General features: G+C 48.2%; 2 protein-coding genes across 3 annotated transcripts in view; both read left to right on the top strand.

The window, feature by feature from the left end:
• LOC147636112 (protein pleiotropic regulatory locus 1-like) overlaps window positions 1-19,295 on the top strand; it is a 143,833-nt gene that overhangs the window by 44,104 nt on the left and 80,434 nt on the right. The gene's annotated exons all lie outside the window — the stretch shown is intronic.
• LOC147636113 (uncharacterized) lies at window positions 13,043-18,600 on the top strand. The gene has a single exon (XM_086801551.1). It carries the CDS (start codon window positions 13,132-13,134, stop codon window positions 14,728-14,730), a length of 1,599 nt encoding a protein of 532 aa, XP_086657677.1. The 5' UTR covers window positions 13,043-13,131; the 3' UTR covers window positions 14,731-18,600.

A 19,295-nucleotide genomic window follows, 5' to 3' on the forward strand; every position in this document is an offset into this window, starting at 1 on the left:
CTTATCCATCTAAAATGTCCAGCACGGGCAGTCGATGATTGATGAGAGACTCGTCATGCCTACTGCTAGTGGGAAAGTGTCTCTGTGATGCTGGAGAATCTCCCTAATCTGGAGCTGCCATGTAGAGCGCGGTCGTGGACCCGGAGCTGGTGGATGCCGATTGCACTGAAGCTGATGAGCACGGCCCATTGTGACTCTAGAGGGTTGAGGTGCTCCACGTAGCAGCATAGTGTGGTGTCAGGGCCTACTGGATGGGTCTATGGGTCTGGGCGCCTCTCAGGATCGCTGACTGGTGCTGTCATCCTGTACTCGGAAGAAGCTGGTGATGGTCGACTGTGACATGTCCCAGGTCTGAGCTCTTCTTTCACTGAGAAGGGAGTCTCTATGTCTATTGAGCTCTAGGAAATAAAGACCAGCATCTTTGGTTAGGAAAATCTGAGATCTTGGCTAGTGGACCGAAAGAGGCAACAGAATCTGCCCCGGACCTCGTAATATAGTGGACACCTGCAAAGATAATGCTTATCTTGCAAGGTTTTCAACAACCATCTAGGCATAGATTTGGCTCCTTGTATGGCTGTTAGCTCTTTTGTGACAACATCTTCAACCTCTTCCATAGAAGGGGGCTGATTTGCTGATTGTTCCTTATGTCTTACATCTTTTGCAACGTGAGGCATATCCTGAATAGGGGCTGGTTGAACTGAATCCCCACTAATGGCTATGGAAGTCCATCAAACATGTTCTGTGAGCATGTATCATGACTTTTATACAAGTTGGCCATGGGCTGAACTTGCTCTATTGACAAAAATTCCGGTGTGTTACTGGATTATAGAGACGGTATCCTTTGCCCTTATTACTGCAGCCGACAAAGGTTCATTTGATTGCTTTATCATCTAGCTTTGTTCTGAGTTACTCTGGCACATGAGCATATGCTAAGCACCCAAATGTATGCATATAATCCACTTTTGGCTTTCTATTTTACCAAGCCTCAAATGGTGTTATGGTCTTCAAAGCTTTTGTTGGAAACCTGTTCAACACATGGGTTGCACACATGATGGCTTTCATCCACAAAGTATGAGGCAACTTCTGTGCTGTCACCATACATTTTTCCATCTCCATGAGAGACTTGTTCTTCCTCCCAGCCTCACCATTCTGTTGTGATGTTTAAGGCATAGAGCACTGATGTTTGATGCCCTTTTGAAGAAAATAATCCTTGAATGCATCAGACATGTATTCTTCCCCTCTATCTGAGCGGAGTGTCTGTACTTTACATCTAGACATATTTTTAGCCATTGCCACAAAGTGTTGAAAGCATGTAAACTCATCTGCTTTTGCTTTCAAAGGATATACGCAAGAAAACCTTGAATAGTCATCAATGAATGTGACAAAGTAAAGATGCCTCCCCATGGATGGTGTCCACATCGGATCACATACATCACTATGTATGAGCTGTAATTTACTTTCAGCTCTAACAACTCCATCCTTGGGAAATGGTTTGCGGTGCATCTTTCCAAAAATACACCCCTCACATACATGTCTTGTTGGAGACTCAAGAGGCGGTATATTGTCAACCATATGATGCTTCTGCAACAAAAGCATCAAACTCCCAATGTTTACATGCCTGAAATGCATGCCATAGTTTTGCATCTTGCATAGCAGGAGTGTGGGCAGCCACTATATGTGCATCATATGAACACTCGTTATATCTGTCTAGCTTATACAAGCCATTGCATCATGTTCCAGAAGTGACTATAGCATAACCCCTTGAAGGGTCCTTGACTAAACACCTCTTATCTGCAAATTCAACCACCAAATCTTGATCGGTTATGGTTGAGATAGAAGATTTTTCTTTATCCTTGGAACATACAATATATTAGTCATGCATACATTTTGCACCATTGAATGCAACAAGAATGACTTTCCCTATCCTTTTCACTGGATAAGTAGAATGATTTGCACCTGATACAGTGCGGCCATCAGAAGCATAAACCAAGTGCTGAAATACATCTTTGCAAGAAGTGATATAGCTTAAAGCACCACTATCAAAATACCAAATTACAGGGATCATCCAGTATAGAGGACCAAGTGTTCGTATAGAGGACTAAGTGTTTGTAGCATGATCCAGGCACTCGAGACGGTTTCTTGGACACAGAAATGGGCTTTGGAACTCAAGTGTGACCAAGTGTTGTAACATGATCCAGGCACTCGAGATGGTTTCTTGGACAGAGAAATGTCAAGTGGAATGTATGTATGCCGAACTCTTGAGGATTTGGGAGAGTTCGAGCAATGAAAGAGGTTTCTACAAGGTGCTTACATGTATTTCTCATGTGGTGGAACGCAAAGAGATCATCTCCTAAATTTTACGGGAAGTTGCTATTTTTGGCAATCTGCGGTGGAGTTTTTATTCACGTCATTACCTCCAGAATTTGGCAGAGATCGAGGATTGTGAAAGCGCCATTGTGAAACTAGCTATCATATGGGAAATTTTTAGAGCTGAAGATTGTGGAATTCGTGGCCTTGGGATTTGGGAGATGTGGCAGATAAGAGGATAAAAGTGAGACAAGTGTCCTCACACTTGTCAATTCATCTGGCATTGTAGCATTTTCTTGCTTATTTAAACATGAGAGAGTCATCTCTTGGGCGAGTTTGAGCTTCAAGTAGGTTTTTGGAGGCTGAAACTCTGTTTTTTCACCATTTCTCTTCATTTCTAAGCCTACCATAGCCATATCCAACTTGGGGAAGATGATTTTCACTACTCTACACCATCTTGCACACCCCTGATGGCTGTTTTTCAGCAAAATAGTTCTAAAGCTTGCTGAAATTTCTGGTTTAATGCGATATACAAGCTGTTTAATAGGTTTTTGGCGCTTATAGATGTGACATATAGGTGGTTACACTGGTTTATGTGCTCGCAGATGAGCCACATGGGCTGGTCTACAGGTTTATGCGGTCATAGATGAGCCATACGGACGGGTTAACAGGTTTATGTGCTTGTGGAACAGCCATATGAGTTGTCGTACAAGTTGATGCGCGTATGGAAAGCCATGTGGGCTGTTATATATGTTTGTGCACCTATGGAAGGACATGCTGGATAGCCATATTGGGTGAAGGACATGTTTATGGTTGTATATGGATAATCCGGCATCCCCCATGGGGAGAGTAAGGGCCTCAAAGCTTGTACATATTATATTTCTCCTTGGATAATGAAATACTCCAAGAAGGGGAGGGGAGGGGAGGGGGGGGGGTGGTGTCGGCCCATTCCGGCCTCTATGTGGTGCTATATGTGCAAGTTTTATTTTCAGCTTTGTGGATTGTTTAATGGCTGCGATTAAATGCCAAAATGCTTAATTTTGCTCATGGTCAAGCGATGCACTTCTTGGGCGAGTTACATTGGCTACCAGCAGACTCTGAATTATGAAACTACACAAGGAGTTGTTTTATCCATCTAGCTTATCCTCTTCTAATAGCACAGCAAATACATTTGTCTCATTTTGAGCCATGATGTCAGAATCCACACTTTAATGCCTGCAGGCAAATCAAAAAGCACTTACCTGCACTGCTAGGCAACCCAGTGTTCTTGTGCAACCTTTCTGCTTGCAGAAATGCCAACCTCTAGCGAGGGTATTCTTACAGATTCGCTGTAGCGTCCAGAAAAACACTCGGTGTGTGTACATATGTTTCAAATCTCTGCCTTGTAACCCTAATACATGCTCCAAACAAAAAAGCCCCAAATTTTGCATACAATATTGGCTTTTTTTGATGTTGACTTACATGAATTTCAGAAAAGCCCCAAAACTTGTAGAGTGTTGGACTCAATTAAGTTTTCACTCTGTACTATAGTACCTGCAAGCTTAGAGTCTCATGAAATTATTGGATTCAAAAGTGCAGACATGTAGACCTTAGACAGAGAGTAGCTGCTTAGTGATGGCGTGCTGGCTGGCATAGTTGCATTCTGTACCCGTACTCATCCGATGAGTACCTTCAGTACTTTCCGTACCACTCCATAGGTACCATACCTCGTATGGATAAGGTCTTCGTACCAATGTGAGGTTCAATGTATAACACTTATTTGGTCCATTTTTTAATTATTTTAGGCAATGGTCATTGCTCAGTAGTTAATAGATTAGTTTTCATTTCATTGTCTTTCATGCTATTTTTGTATGGATGCTAGATATTTCTTATTTTATATGCATGCATACATACGTACATAGTAAAAAACATGAACGTACTTAAAGTACTTATCTTGATGCGTACTTTACGTGCTCGTACCATACACGTACCATACCGCACCGTACCTAAAGTATTCAACCACTATGTTGGTTGGGTAGGAGCTTGGCGATAGTGAATTCAGTTGGTTGGGTAGGTACAGCAGGCCCACGACTATCTGGTTGGCGATGGCACAACACGACGAGTAGATACAGCGGCGACGGAATGAACCGATGGCGATCGGAGACGTGTAACAACGACGAAATAAAGGATGGAACGACGACGTTGGTAGAGAGGAGCCCAAAAACCGCAAGCAAATGTGGCCTTTACCATGTAAGTCCCAAAGTGGGTTGAGTGCCGCCCGCTATGCTTGGAGCATTGTCGACTGGTCGGGTGGCGGTGGTCCTCTCTGCACTAGTGCCGCTTGGTCAGGTGGCAGAAATGGGCAACGGTAGAGCACCCCACACTAGAGCCCTCAAGGGGGATACTCCAGGGGCAGACTGAACGTGGGCGAATACATCAGGTCCGATGCGGGCAGCTCCCTCTAGGAGAATCCAGAATGTTGGAAGGCCACAACAAGAAAGGGAGAAAGAAAGAAAGTTGTATTAACATCTTCAAAAGGCCACGTTCAGTCTGCCCCTGGAGTATTCCCCATGAGGGCACTAGTGTGGCGGTGGTCCTCTCTGCACTAGTGCCGCTTGGTCAGGTGGCAGAAATGGGCAACGGTAGAGCACCCCACACTAGAGCCCTCAAGGGGGATACTCCAGGGGCAGACTGAACGTGGGCGAATACATCAGGTCCGATGCGGCAATCCAGAATGTTGGAAGGCCACAACAAGAAAGGGAGAAAGAAAGAAAGTTGTATTAACATCTTCAAAAGGCCAAAATGACCTGTGAGACCAAAATGACCTATGAGAGAGAGAGAGAGAGAGAGAGAGAGAGAGAGAGAGAGAGAGAGAGAGAGAGAGAGAGCGTCTACTAAAGACCAAATGGGCCTATGAGACCAAAGTGATACAATAATGTCCATGGATATCTCATCATGGAATGGAAAATATAACAGAAAGAAAACATAAACATACCTATCTCACTAGGGTGATACAAAACCATATGGAAAAAAGTTCCCTTGGTTAGGTCTTGTTCACATGTAGCACTACCATAAGTGTGCATTTGCCTTCAGGGTCTCGCTAAGCTGTGGCTCCTCTTGCTCACGGGTATGACGTCTGGTCACCTTGGGGTTTGTCTCGGCAAAAAATTGTGTGAGGACGCTTTGTGATGTGTCCCATCGTCCTGGTCTTTGTGGTTTGAGTAGTCTATTTCTGTAGCGACGCATGCCCAACAGAAATAGGCCTAGGCAACGCTGTCCTTGTAATCCATTACCCTGGAGAGTGGGCCAAATCCCTCCTTGAATAGGCAATGGTATCGACCCCGAATCTCATAGTATATTGGGGATTTGCAGATATAGTGCTCCTCTGTCTCTACCTTCCCAGTGGTACACATGTAATAGATCCTTTGCTCCTCTTGTATGCCCTCATATCTCCCTCTCTCAAACCTTAGTGAGTGTGATGAGACTTGGATATGGCAAGTCGCTATCCTCATGGCATGTGACATGTGTCTTTGTAGGTGGTGTGGCCGGTGTATGAATCCACATGGCATGTGACATGTGTCTTTGTAGGTAGTGTTGCCGGTGTATGAATCCTTTTGGTGAGAGAGAAGAAGAAGAAGAAGAAGAAGAAGAAAGTTGTATTAACGTCTTCAAAAGGCCAAAATGACCTATGAGACCAAAAGGTTACATCATATCCATGGGGTACATAATCCTGGGTACAAAATAGTAATAAAGAAAGATAACAAAAATCTAGAACTTTAAAATCTGATCTAGGTACATGAGCAGAGAGCTCTCATATCACCCTAATACATCCCTCATGGGCCGCTGTAACATGGTGCTCAAGGTGGTAAAACTAAGCTGGCGCGAGAAGGTCCTGCGATGATGGGAGATGATGGCCCGGATCTTCCTGTGGTGGCGTGGCCGTGGGCGAGGGCCATGGGGTCTGGGGCGTCGAGCTCTGCATAACTCAGTGGCTCTGTCGAGTGTCACGCCTCTCGGACGAGCTCCTACACTAGCCTGTGGTCTGGGTATGATGGGTGGATCGGCCCTCGGAGTGCTGGTATGGAAGAAGTCAGTGAGAGCTCTTTGTGCTGGTCCTCAAGCAAGTACAGCTGATCTGGATCTCACTAAGGACTCCCTGTGTCTACGGAGCTCTAGAAGAAAAAGTCCCAGGCATCTCTGATCCGGGAAGTCCATGATCCTGGAAAGTGGTCCGAACCCAGCTCGGAAGAGGCAGAGGAACCTCCCCCGAATCTCATAGTACACGGGGCATCACCATATATAATGGTCCTCTGTCTCGGGCTCTGTGTGACAGAGCTGGCATATCGTGTCCTCTGGTGCGGCTGCCCTAGGCCCATATCTGGCAGTCTCCACTCTCAGCTGGTGGGACGAGGTGTGGATGTGGCCGATCGCACATCTCACCCCAAAGGATAGGTGTATGTCCATGTAGCGTGGACGGATGATGAACCCATCCTCTGTCAGGCATAGGAGGTGATCTCTGTAGAAGGCCATCTTTGTTCCTAGTGGACGACTAGGTGCAGTGAACTCCATGTCCTCTGAGTATCCAGTCTGACAATGTCCTTCTTGATAACCCTGTTCCGCTCTGTGCGGCTGAGAGCAAATGACGGGGCCTCTATGCTGTACTGGAAGGGGGGGAGTGCCTCCATTTGCATACCCTGCATGCCAAACCTAGTGCCTACCTGTGCATACCAGCACTCTGTATCTCCCTCAAGTGTCAATTGTCTCGAGGACTCCAGGGCTAGCCGGGGGTATCTATCAAGTGGAAGCTCCCATAGCCTATGCCAGTATGTTACTGTCAGGAATAGAGCCTCTGGCACTATCGGTGCAGCCCCCATCTCTACCCACACAATCTCATGTGGCACTGATGGTTTACTCCTAATCATGCGTGAGATCATCGCCACTAGGGGCCTCTCCACCATCGGTTTCCACCCATCATATATAGCTCCCAAGTGTTATGAATGAAGGACACTGATCTGGCAAGAGCCTCGACTACGATCGGTGGTGCTCCCATCTCGGCTCGGATAATCTCATGGGGTACCGAGGCCTTAGCCCGAATCATCCTGGAGATCATGGACACAAGTGGTCTCTCCATCGATCTCCATCCATCGTATGTGCGTCCTGATCGACTGTGACGTCTACGGAAAGCCAGATTGGCCTATGAGACAAGTTTGTATACAACAAGTCCATGTTCTGAGTATCATGGAAAGAAAAACTGAAATGAAAAGCTAATCCTAGTCATATGGAGCTCACTATGCAGTCACTGTCTAGCATGCTATAGATGTACAATCATGATAGGTGGTATACTACTGATTCCCCCTAGTGGAGATGGTGGGGTGTAGTACATCATACATGGGGCATGGGGCATGGGGCGAGGAGGAGTCTCACATTTGTTGTGCCCTGGTGTAGCCTTTGGACTCTCTCCTCCATAGCTCTGCGATATCGTGCCTGGATCTAGGCAGAATGGGCTTGACGGCATAGTAGTGGTCTGCGTCCGGGTAGTTGCGGTCTCCTGGCATCTCTAATCTCCGAGGCTCTCTGTAGTGTGAGCCCTCGTCGGGAGGTAGATGATATAGGGGGAGGGGGATGTGGATCTCTAATAGGCCTGAAGAAGTTGGTGATATGTGGCTGGGATCTATGGCTCTGCACCTGTAGAAGCCTCTCTCTATGTTGGTGTAGCTCAAGGAGGAAAAGGCCTAAGCATCTCTGATCAGGATACTCCATCACCCGGCTAAGTGGGCCAAAACTCTCTATGAACAAGCAATGGTATCTCTCTCTGATCTCATAATATACAGGGCATCTGCATATGTAATGCTTCTCTGTCTCTACCCTCTGTGGCATAATCTGCATACTCTATCCTCTCTAGGGGTCCGTACTGGTCTCCCTGCCTCAATCTCCAGAGTGTGAGAGGAAACTCTGATCTGACCAATAGTCACCCTCATAGTGTGAGACATGTGTACATCCAAATAGCCTGGGCGTCTGACAAATCCATCCTCTGGGAATCTAAGGAAATGACTCTATGGTACTGCATCTTGGTGGGAAGGGAACCCGACCAAGTCTCCCTGGTGTGCATCTGGATCAGATCCTGTCTTAGAACTCTATTCCTCTCCTTTCAGGAGAGTGTAAAGTATGGGGAGTCATCATCATATTGGAAGGGCTGTAATCTATCCATGTCGAGCCCATTTGCTGAGAACTGCTCATCTACTGCAGCATACAATGATGGGTGATGGCCCTCTGTGGCAATACTCTGTGAGGACCCCATGGCCAAGCAGGGTAGTCTCTCTGGACCCATGCCTCTGATGCGTCTGATGTAGGCTATGGTCTGAAATAGAGCCTCTACCATCATGGGGGGCACTGCAAGCTCTGCTTTGACGATCTCATGTGGTACTGATGGTTTGCTCCTAGAGATCATGAGGATCTGCGGTCTCTCCATCCGATGCCAATCATATGTGGAGAGGTTAGGGGCCCATACCGGTGCTGCATACATCATAGCTAGGGTGACTACGGTGTCAAATAGCCATCCTTTGGTGTGAGGCTCCTGGAAGTGAGCTTGATGACACTGTCGCGCCATCAATGCAAGGGCAGCATAACCTCGGGTGAGCATGTCCTGTGATGCCTGTCTCATGGAGAAACGGCTCCCATTACTAGTGAAGGTAATACCCAAGTATACATATGATTTTGTCACCTCCACATGGCTGCCTCTATATGTGATCATTGTATCTTTCATAACCCGTATGGAAGTGTGAAAGATCATAACCTTGGTTTTCCCAAGGTTTATTGAAAGGCCTCTCTGTGTACAAAAATCATCGAAGGCATCCATGTGGCGTTGCAGTACCTCCTGCGAGTGAGATATCAGAATGATGTTATCCGCATAGAGTAATAAAGTGACCAAAACCCCTGGGACTGATGCACCACTCCCTCCTCCTCAGTTTACGAAGTCCGTAACTTCATGTATGTACAAGTCAAAGAGTGTCGGGGAGAGTGGGCAGCCCTGCTTCACCCCCATAGTGCTATGTATCTCCTCTGACAGACCACTTGGGCATCTGGCTCGTCCTGTCACCCTCTCATATAAAGCAATGATCCCCCAGATCATATCTAAAGGCACCCCAAGAGTCCGCAATCTTTGAAGGAGAAGGTCCCGTGGCACTGTGTCGAATGCTTTGCGGAAATCAACAAAGCAACAATAGAGTCTCTGCTCTCGTGACTTGACTTGCTCAATCAGGCTCCTCAAGGTGAAGATATGATCCAGTGTGCAAAAGTTACTGCGCAACCTAGCTTGTCCTGGAGCACGAAGACCGTCCCTCTTGGCTAGAGAGCTGAGCGCTGTCTCAAGTACTGATCCATATATCGTGGCCATAATATGGCCAACCATGAGAGTCCTGTAGTTCCCGGGGTCCATCGGGTCACCTGATTTGTGAATGGGGGTAATGATATTCATGCTCCATGTGTGTGGGAAGCCCTCTACATGTGCCCTGTTGAAGAGATGTGCAAGGAAAGGAGCTGAAACCGGCCTTCAGAAATTTGATAGGCGGTGAAACAAACACTCGCACACAAAACACTTCATCACCCATGGGGACCTGAAAAAGGAAACAAACAGGGGGAGCTAGAGTGCTCCTGCAAATAGTACAAGGACACCGATTGGCCCCAAAACGCAGTGGCGCCCCTTGCGGTGTTTCTTTACTTGATCAAAATTTGAGTACAAAGTACAACTTGTACAATCCTCTACCAACAGGATCCCTTATAGTTTCACCCAAGACTTCCAAATAAGAACTCTCGTTATTACAACACAACATTCTATGGAGAAGGCACACCTGTACAACACCTCCTTGCTTGAAAAGGTCTTCTCCATCGCTACCATGGATTCCTCAAACCCTTTCCCAAACAGCAGTAGGGCTGTACCAAACCATATGTCCTTCCCTATAGTCACAGCTTGCATGTAACCTCGAGAAAACTACAACCTGTTCACATGAATCCAACGACATGTTTTCCACATGAAACCAAAGACCTGTATCCCATAAACCATAGGCCTGTTTCCTCGATACCAAAGTCCTGTTTCCTCTCGAAAAACCAATGTCTTGTTTCCATGACAGATAAACCATCCAAGCACGGTTGCCAAAACCTAGAGAGTGGAAGATAGAGGACGTGTCAAGCAACCCCTGATTACACATAAGTCCAAGACGAAGAGTAACAACACATCTCTTCCAAGAACATCATCCTGTGCATCTTAGCTTGATCCTCTGTATCCAACCACCACCTCTACCTGTCCCCAGGCTAGTGTAAGGATAGTCTGGCATCTGACTGCTGCTGATGTATGAAAGACCATAACCTTGGTTTTCCCAAGGTTCACTGTGAGTCCCTCGCTCCGCACAGAAAGTATCCAGGGCCTGTAGATGCCTTTGTAGCCCTGTCCGAGTATCCGACACAAGAATGATATCATCAGCATATAATAGAATGTGTACAGTCGTACCTGAGATGTCAATCCCAGAGCCTCCTCCGTGTATGATGTAGTCTACTACCTCGTCGATGTATAAGCCAAAGAGTGTCGGGGAGAGAGCTTCACACCAATGGTGCTGGCAATCATATCTGATAGTCCCCCTGGGCATCTAACTCGTCCAAACACTTGCTCATATAATCTGTAAATCCCCCACATCATGTCGAGGGGTATGCCCATAAGCGGTGGAAGAGGCGCTCTCTCGGGACTGTGTCGAAGGCTTTGCGGAAGTCCACAAAACAGCAATAGAGTCTCTGTCTCCGTGCCCGAGTTTGGTCAATCAGGCATCTCAAGGTGAAAATGTGATCAATAGTAGAGAAGGCTCGTGGAAAACCTACCTGACCAGGGGCACGAAGCCCCTCCCTCTCGGCGTGTGCTCAATTCTGCCTCCAGGATAGCCCCATAGAGTTTGGCCAAGGTATGACCAATCATGATAGTCCTGTAATTACCGGGGTCCAACATGTCCCCAGCTTTGTGGATCGGTACAATAGTGTGCATCGTCCACTCAGCCGGGAAACCTTCTACCAGAGCCCTGTTAAAGAGGTAAGCAATAAAAGGAGAGAGTGTGTCAGGTGCATAAATGAAATGCTCACCTTGTAAGCCGGTGTGATCCTCAGCTCTCCCATGTTGGAATCTATGTATAGCTCGAGATACCATATCGGTAGTAAAGAAAACCGATGAGGTCGGTGGAGTCTCGGTGGGGCGAGGGATGAGTGGCTGGTGCGGAACATCATAAAGCCCTTCTGCATAACTCTGCCAGCGTTGAGGATCAGTAATCGGGGTGGGGGGGCGTGGCTCTCTGAGTCGTCGCCAAGCAGTGGCTGCATCTTTGCTCATGAGCATGTGGTAGATGTCCCAGTATTGAGCCTCCTCATATGTGCGTCGCTTACGGTGTGTAAGAGACCGCATCTATCTACTGGCCTGCTGCTGTGTTATTTCCCCTTTCGCTATCTGGGCTCGGAGATGTCGATGAAGCTCTCTGCACCATAGTGACAGGGGGACAGCGGGACGGCCACGTGGGACGTGGGAACGCCGTCCCGATTAACTGCAGGCGCGGGACGGCGCAGGGGACGGGACGGAGGGGACGTGGCAAGGGGACGGCCGTCCCCGTCGGAGGGGACGGCGGGACGTTGTCAGCCGGGGACGGGGGACGCCTGCAACGGCGCAACGGCTACAGAAAAGTAGCCGTTTTTTTTTCGGGCAACGGCTACTAGCCGTTGGCGGCTGGCCGTTTGAGGCTGGCCGTTTGAGAGAGAGAGAGAGAGAGAGAGAGAGAGAGAGAGAGAGCTGCCATATGCTATATAATGGGCTTATGCTACTCCTCTTCTACTCATTGCTCAAGCCTTCCATGAATGATGATGTACCTCTAGGCTCTCCACCATCTCCCTCTCCTACTCAAGCTTTCCTCTCCACTATCTCCCTCTCCTACTCCACCACCTTCCTCTCCACCCTCTCCTACTCCACCACCTTCCTCTCCACCCTCTCCTACTAGACTACTTCAATCTTCCCTCTACCTCTTCTCCTACTCTACCCTCTAAGCTCTCTCCACCCTCTTCTACTAGACTACTTCAATCTTCCCTCTACCTCTTCTCCTACTCTACCCTCTAAGCTCTCTCCACCCTCTTCTACTAGACTACTACTAAGTTACTAACTATTCATGGCATCCTCTTCTCGTGCGGGCGGTAGGAGTAGAACGGATGGGTGGTCATGGTGGGATGAGGTCAACTTCGAGCCTCCTACTCATGCGGGGGGTGCACGTCCATGGACATGCAAGCTTTGCCCATATAAGCGTGTGGGTGGGGCCAATAGGGTGAGGGCCCATTTGTTGCATGAGCCCGGTCATGAGGTGAAATTTTGTGAGCGGGTCACACCGGAGATAAGAAAGGAGCTTCTTGCAAAGCTTGCCGCCCATCAAGCTTTGAATGCAAGCCAAAGGGTGCGTGGAGTGGATCCCAACACTTATGTCACTCCAACCCAAACATCAGGTTCTACATCGGGTGGTGGTGCATCTTCATCTACCCCTCTACCACGTCCTCCTCGTGGCACTACTCGTGGCTTCACACAAGCCGCCTTCTCAATGCCGCAACCTAGTCCACCCTCTCTCTCTCGTCGGCAAAGTACTCTTGAGGGGAGTTGGGATCCCAAAAAGAAGGAGGAGGTTGATGCCGCGGTGGCCCGCTTCTTTTTTCATGACCACATTGCTTTTCGTGTGGCACGGTACGAATTTCACTCACATGATTTCATCATCATGTCTCACGAGTCTTGATTCACGGATCACCATTTTGCCATTCTAATTACTTGCCCTCTTTTTTTTTGAAATGATAAATAGGTCCGACTACTTCAAAACGATGGTGAAGAAGATTGGCGAGTACGGTCCTCACTACACACCTCCATCCTCCGAAACCTTGCGGACCACTATGCTTGACAAGGAGAAACGCCTTGTTGAGCAAGCGGCGGCAAACACAAAGAGACAATGGGCTCGCAATGGAGTCTCTTTGATTGCAGACGGATGGAGTGACACACGGAAAAGGTCTATCCATGGCCTTGTGGCATACTCACGGGGGGAGATGTACTTTGTCTCCTCACATGATGCTTCAGGGACGGGAAAGAGTGCGGATGTACTTGCTGCTGAGTGGAGTAGTGCTGTCGAGATTATCGGCCCCGAATGTGTGATCGGTTTCGTCACGGATGGTGAGGCGACAAATAGGGCAGCGGGAGCTATTCTTGAGAGTATGTATCCTCAAATCACCGTCTCTTTTTGCATGGCACATTGTCTCAATAATCTTTTGAAAGATATTGGGAAATTGTCATGGATTGAATCGGTGATTGATGATGCATGTGCAATTGTGACCTTCATCAACAATCACACATACCTTCGATCCGAGTTTGGGAAGAGGTCCACAAAGGTCCTTCTCAAGTACTCGGACACTCGCTTTGCATACAACTTTCTTATGTTGCATCGCTTGAAGGATTGTCAGGGTGCCGTGCGGCAACTATTCATCAGTGATGAGTTTTGCTCCTCATCTTTTGCACGTACACAGGTAGGGATTTCATGCAAGAAAAAGGTCGACGATGCTGATTTTTGGGAGGACCTCAAGCGCACTGACGCCATGGTGCATCCCATTGTCCACTTGCTCAGGATTGTTGATGCTATGCAGCCATGCATCGGCAAAGTATATGAAGCCATGGACCAGATGATAGAGAGTCTTGAGAAGCTTGAGCCAGACGTAGATAGATATGAGGAGATCCACTCGCTTTGTGTGGCGAGATGGAGCTCATATTCCTCTCCTTTACATGCAGCTGCTTTTATGGTGGACCCAGAATTTCAGGGAAAAGGGCAGGAGGGTGATAAAGAGGTGAGCAACGGTTGGAGACTCATCTTGGATCGCCTCACGCCGGATGCAGAAATCAGGCGCAAAATTAGAGACCAGCTCTCTAATTACAGGGCATTTCAAGGCTCATATGGATGTGGAGATGCGCAGCAGGACAGATTCAAGGTTGGTGCAGCATTATGGTGGGAGGACTTCGGATCAGATGGACCAGAGCTACAACAGTTGGCGATCCGGATCTTGAGCCAGTCCGTTAGCTCTTCTTGCCTAGAGCAATTATGGTCCTCCTACAGCCACATTTCATCAAAGAAAAGAAATCGGCTTGGGGTGGAAAGAGCTAATGATCTTGTCTTCATTAGCGCAAACTTGCGCATGCTTGGCAAGAGTGCAAGATGCAATGCCGATACTTTTACACAGTGGGAGATGGAACAGGAGGAGGCAGCTACAACTATTGCACAGGAGGGTGGGACAGATGGTTCTCATCATGAGCCTTCATCGGATGACACAAACCCCATCCACACTTCACGCACTCATGATCATGAGGCTAGCACCTCTCTTATTGGGAGCGCAGAGTATGAGAGCGAGTGACTTATATTTTGTATCGCCTAGGCCCGCGAGTGACTTATATTTTGTATCGCCTAGGCCCCAACATCTTTTGAGTATATCTATTTAATGTTATCAACTTTAAAGTCTTTCTTTTCCGACTTTGCAAGTCTTGACTCTTGACTCTTGCACCTCGTAGCGTAATTTAATTTTAAATGTAATGTGTATCATGATTCATAACTTTTGGAGTTAGAAAGCTTGTTGTTATTGATTGATTAATCTTGATTCTTTACTCCTCTAAAATTAACAATTTTGAGTGCCGTCCCCACCCCCCGTCCCCGTTCCCTACCTTTAGCCGTCCCCGTCCCCGTCCCCCGTCCCCGTCCCCGTCCCCGTCCCCTGGTAACTATGCTCTGCACTCATTATCATACCATCTATTCTGGGGCATGTCCCAGAATAGAGAAACTGATCTCTAGTTCCACCCCTGCTTCCATCATCGGCCGTGCGCTCCTCTACTCGCGAAGAGAAGATGAAAGAGAAGACTACACTCTGAATTTGGCGCCACCTGCAGTCCCTCTTACTTGCCAAGAGAGAGAGAGAATAACCGTTCAGCTGTGCGCTTCTGTATTCCCGCTAGTCGCCTTGTTATGCCTGCGCTGGTTGCTTCCATACTCGCATCCGCCAGCACCCGTACGTGGCACTGCTTCATGCCGCAAAGAGCCTCCCACCTGGCGCCCGCCTGGCTGCCCGACTGGCTGCAATTGCCTGACGCCTGCCTGGTCGCCCGTCGTTGCTGGCTGTAGCCCATACGCACAGCCCCCTGGCGCCCTTTGCTGGCCGCAGCCCGCCTGGCGCCCACACTTGGCCTACTCCAAGGTGATGCGCCCGCATACCACACGATGACTCGACGACGACCACTCGATGACCACCTTCACTTTTATAGCCAGAAATGCGATTCCGCCTGCTTTCTCCAAAAAGCCAATAGCAAAAACGCAAACTTCAAATATAATATTTTTATATCATCAAAGGTTTAAAAACCTTATAACCTTTAAAATCCCTTTTGTCCCCTTTCACACTTGGGCTGGCCACGTATGGGTTTCCTTTTCATATCCAAACTGATGCCGTTCACACTGTCCATCCCGTGCCCTGGCCCACCTGCTTGTTGTCCAGAGAAAAACACAGGGTCGTAACAGGAGCTATGGTGGTACAGGCATAAGAGAAGTGCTCACCTCGTATCCCTGTATGATCTGCAGATCTCCCATGATGTAGCCTCTTAAGAGCTTTCTCTACCGTACTCAAAGTGAAAAAAGTAGAGGTGGTGGGTCAAGGATTGGGTGGAGAGGGTAACGGGGGCTGATCTGGTACATGGTAGAGGGACTTTGTATAATCATGCCAGGTGGTCGGATCAGTGATGGGTGTGGGTGGTCGTGGCTCACAAAACTGCATCCAAGCCTCTTTCGAGTTAATGCTCAAGAATAGTTGGTACAACTCCCAGTATTGTTCGATTTCGTGTTTCCTCCTCTTCCGACGAGTTAGAGCTCAGTTTAATCTTTGAGCTTCACGCTCAGAGATCTCCCCTAGTTCTTTCTGTAGTTTGAGGCGAGCACGAGTCTCACGACACTCGTCGTCGTACCAACCATTATGGGGCATCATCCCTACTTTAGTTTTAGAGGGGTTATGGGTGGCATGAGGGAAGCTGGCAATGGCAGAGGAGTGGAGTAGACCAGTTACTGTGATGTGAGTATCTCCAGAGGTGCCGCGGGATCCATGTCAAGTTGACCATGGTAAAGGGTATCATGATATATGTGATCACAGTCATGAGTGAAGTGGACAGTGGTGTGATGGGTGGAGGTGGGTGCTGAGGCGGGAGGAGGGGGGGTGGCTAGCATGGTGAAAGATAAGTATGTTTGATCAGCTCCGATGGGTTTGGGGGGTACTGAGAAATCATGTATGAGCTGAGCTGTCTCCCGGGAGCCTAGGATGTAATCCACTGTGCTACTTTCACCTCCATGTGGAAAGCATGGAAGTCCTCCTGACTGTGGCCATCTCTCCATCCCGTTATAGATGAGGAGACGGTGGCGTGATCCTAGCTCCAGAAGTTCCCGTCCATAGTATTTGACTGGCTTAGTATCTGCAGACACTGTCCTCGTCCTCTAGAGTAGGTACCTCCCTTGAAATCATATGCAGTGCACTGTCTCCTCCTCGTCCTGGCATTGAAGTCTCCCACTAGCAAGACCTCTCCCAGTCTTAGGTACTCTGTAATCTCATCTGAGAGCGCACTGTATGGTGATGTAGCTCCTCTGGTCTCCTCCCTCTCCTCCATCTCCTGATCTCCTCTCCATCCTGTATCTCCTCCTCTTATCTCCTCTGTATTTGTGGCATTATGTGAGGTGTCTGGTGGAAAGTAACACACAGCCCTCGGGCGTCTAGATCTGCCCAACTGGATAGCTCTCTCAACTAGAGTCCCACGGGGCACCCACTGTTGGGCTATCGGCTGTGTGTCCTCCCGGGTAGTCCCTCTAAAGAAGTCAGTAATCTGTCTGTGTGTGGACTCCCTGCCAGTCGGGCGTCTGCTCCTGATAATGGACTCTCTTAGCCTGCGGATCTCCAGGAGATAAAAACCCAAGCATCGCTGATCACAATAGTCCATGCCAGTGGTCCAAATCCCTCTCTGAAAAGGCAATGGTAGTGCCCTCGAATCTCATAATATGCTGTGCAGCGACAGATGTTGTGCTCCTCCGTCTCTGGTTCTATCCAACAAATCTGACAAATCTTGTCCCCTGGAGGTATGCCTCTAAATCTGCCTGTCTTTATCTCTAACTGATGTGAAGAGGTGCGGATCTGCCCAATGGCGCACCTCAATCCATGAGAGAGATGGGTATCCATGTAGCTCGGTCTAAGTATAAAGCCATCCTCAGTGGTGCGGAGAAGATGGTCTCTATAGAAAGCCATCTTCGTCCCCAACTCCTGGTGTCCAACTGAATGAGGTCCTGTCTGATGACTACTAATCTCAGAATGTGTCAAGGTGAGAGAGGGTGCCTCCAGAGAGTACTGGAAGGGTGGAAGTCTGTCTAAACTGAACCCGTGGAGGTCAAACCAGGATGCTATCTGCGCATACCAACATGAAGTGTCTCCCTCCATGGCTAGCTGATGAGAGGACTCTAAAGCAAGTTGTGCATACTGGTGTCGGGGAAGCTTTCAGGTGCTATGAATGAAGGACACTGATTTGGCAAGAGCCTCAACTACGATCGGTTGTGCTCCCATCTCGGCTCTAATAATCTCATGGGGTATTGAGGCCTTAGCCCGAATCATCCTGGAGATCATGGACACAAGTGGTCTCTCCATCGATCTCCATCCATCGTATGTGCGTCCTGACCGACTGTGACGATCCAGGCTAGGCCCCCATATCTGTACTCCATATAGCATAGCCGATGTGACCAGCGTGTCAAAAAGCCACAGCTTAGTGCGTGGCTGGTGGAAATCCTTCACAAAGGGCTCTATTGCACATATAGGCTAGTAGGGGCGCCAGGGTATCATCGGCATGCGAGATGTACTCGGCAGTGAGTTCCTCATGATCGTGGGCTCGTCCATTGCGTAGTCTACGAATGGCCTTGAGGACCATGCCCTTTGTAAAGAAGGTGGGGCGGGGATCTGGTGGTGGGGCTATGGGGGATATGATAGAGGGATCGTGCATAGGAGTGCCATGTGTCCAGGTAGGTGATAGGTGTGGGAGGGTGATGTTCTCGGAGTTTCCTCCAGGTCTCTTTGCAGTTCGGCCCTAAGAAATGTCGGTATAACTCATCCTCTTTCCGAGCATAGAACTCCCGTTTCTTGCGTTGGGTCTTCATAAAATTAGAGAGAGAGAGAGAGAGAGAGAGTCGGGTCTTCAAAAAGTTAGAGAGAGAAAGAAAGAAAGTTATATAAATTGTCTTCAAAGGACCCAATGGTTCTATGGTACCAAAAGTGATACAATAGTGTCCATGTAATCTCATTATGGTACAAAAGAAATCAAAGACTAGAGCTATGCGTTGGGAATGTCAAATATGTTCCATATGATACAACATGGGACCATTATCATCATACATACAACATATTGTCTCCACTCTGAGGCGGTGGGATGAAACCTGTATGTGGCCAATGACAATACCCATGGCATGGGAGATGTGAACACTCAGGTAGCCGGGCTGTTGGATGAATCCATCCTCAGTGATCTTGAGGAAGTGATCTCTGTAGAAGTGCATCTTGGTTGGGAGCTCTGAAGGTGTAATTGATGTGGAGTGGGTGTAGAGGCTGAGAAGATCTAACCGGATAACCTGGTTGGTGTCCTCATGAGAGAGCCGGAGAAAAGGGGAGTCTAGACTGTACTGAAGGGGTGTTAGGCAGTCCATGCGGAGCCCATATACTAAGAAGCAAGTGGAAACTAAGGCATATCATACTCCAGAATGGTCCTCAAGTGCTAGTTGTCTTAAGGACTCTAGGGCAAGCCTCAGGTACCTGTGGGGATCCATGTGACTGATACAATGGAGGTATGTGATTGTCTGGAAGAGTGCATCCACTACCATCGGGGCTACAGCAAACCTTGCCTGGGCCTTGGATAATCTGGTGTGGGA

This window comes from Cibotium barometz, chromosome 8 (genome assembly GCF_041138505.1).
Source record: "Cibotium barometz isolate CiBa-2024 chromosome 8, ASM4113850v1, whole genome shotgun sequence".
Lineage (NCBI taxonomy): Eukaryota > Viridiplantae > Streptophyta > Polypodiopsida > Cyatheales > Cibotiaceae > Cibotium > Cibotium barometz.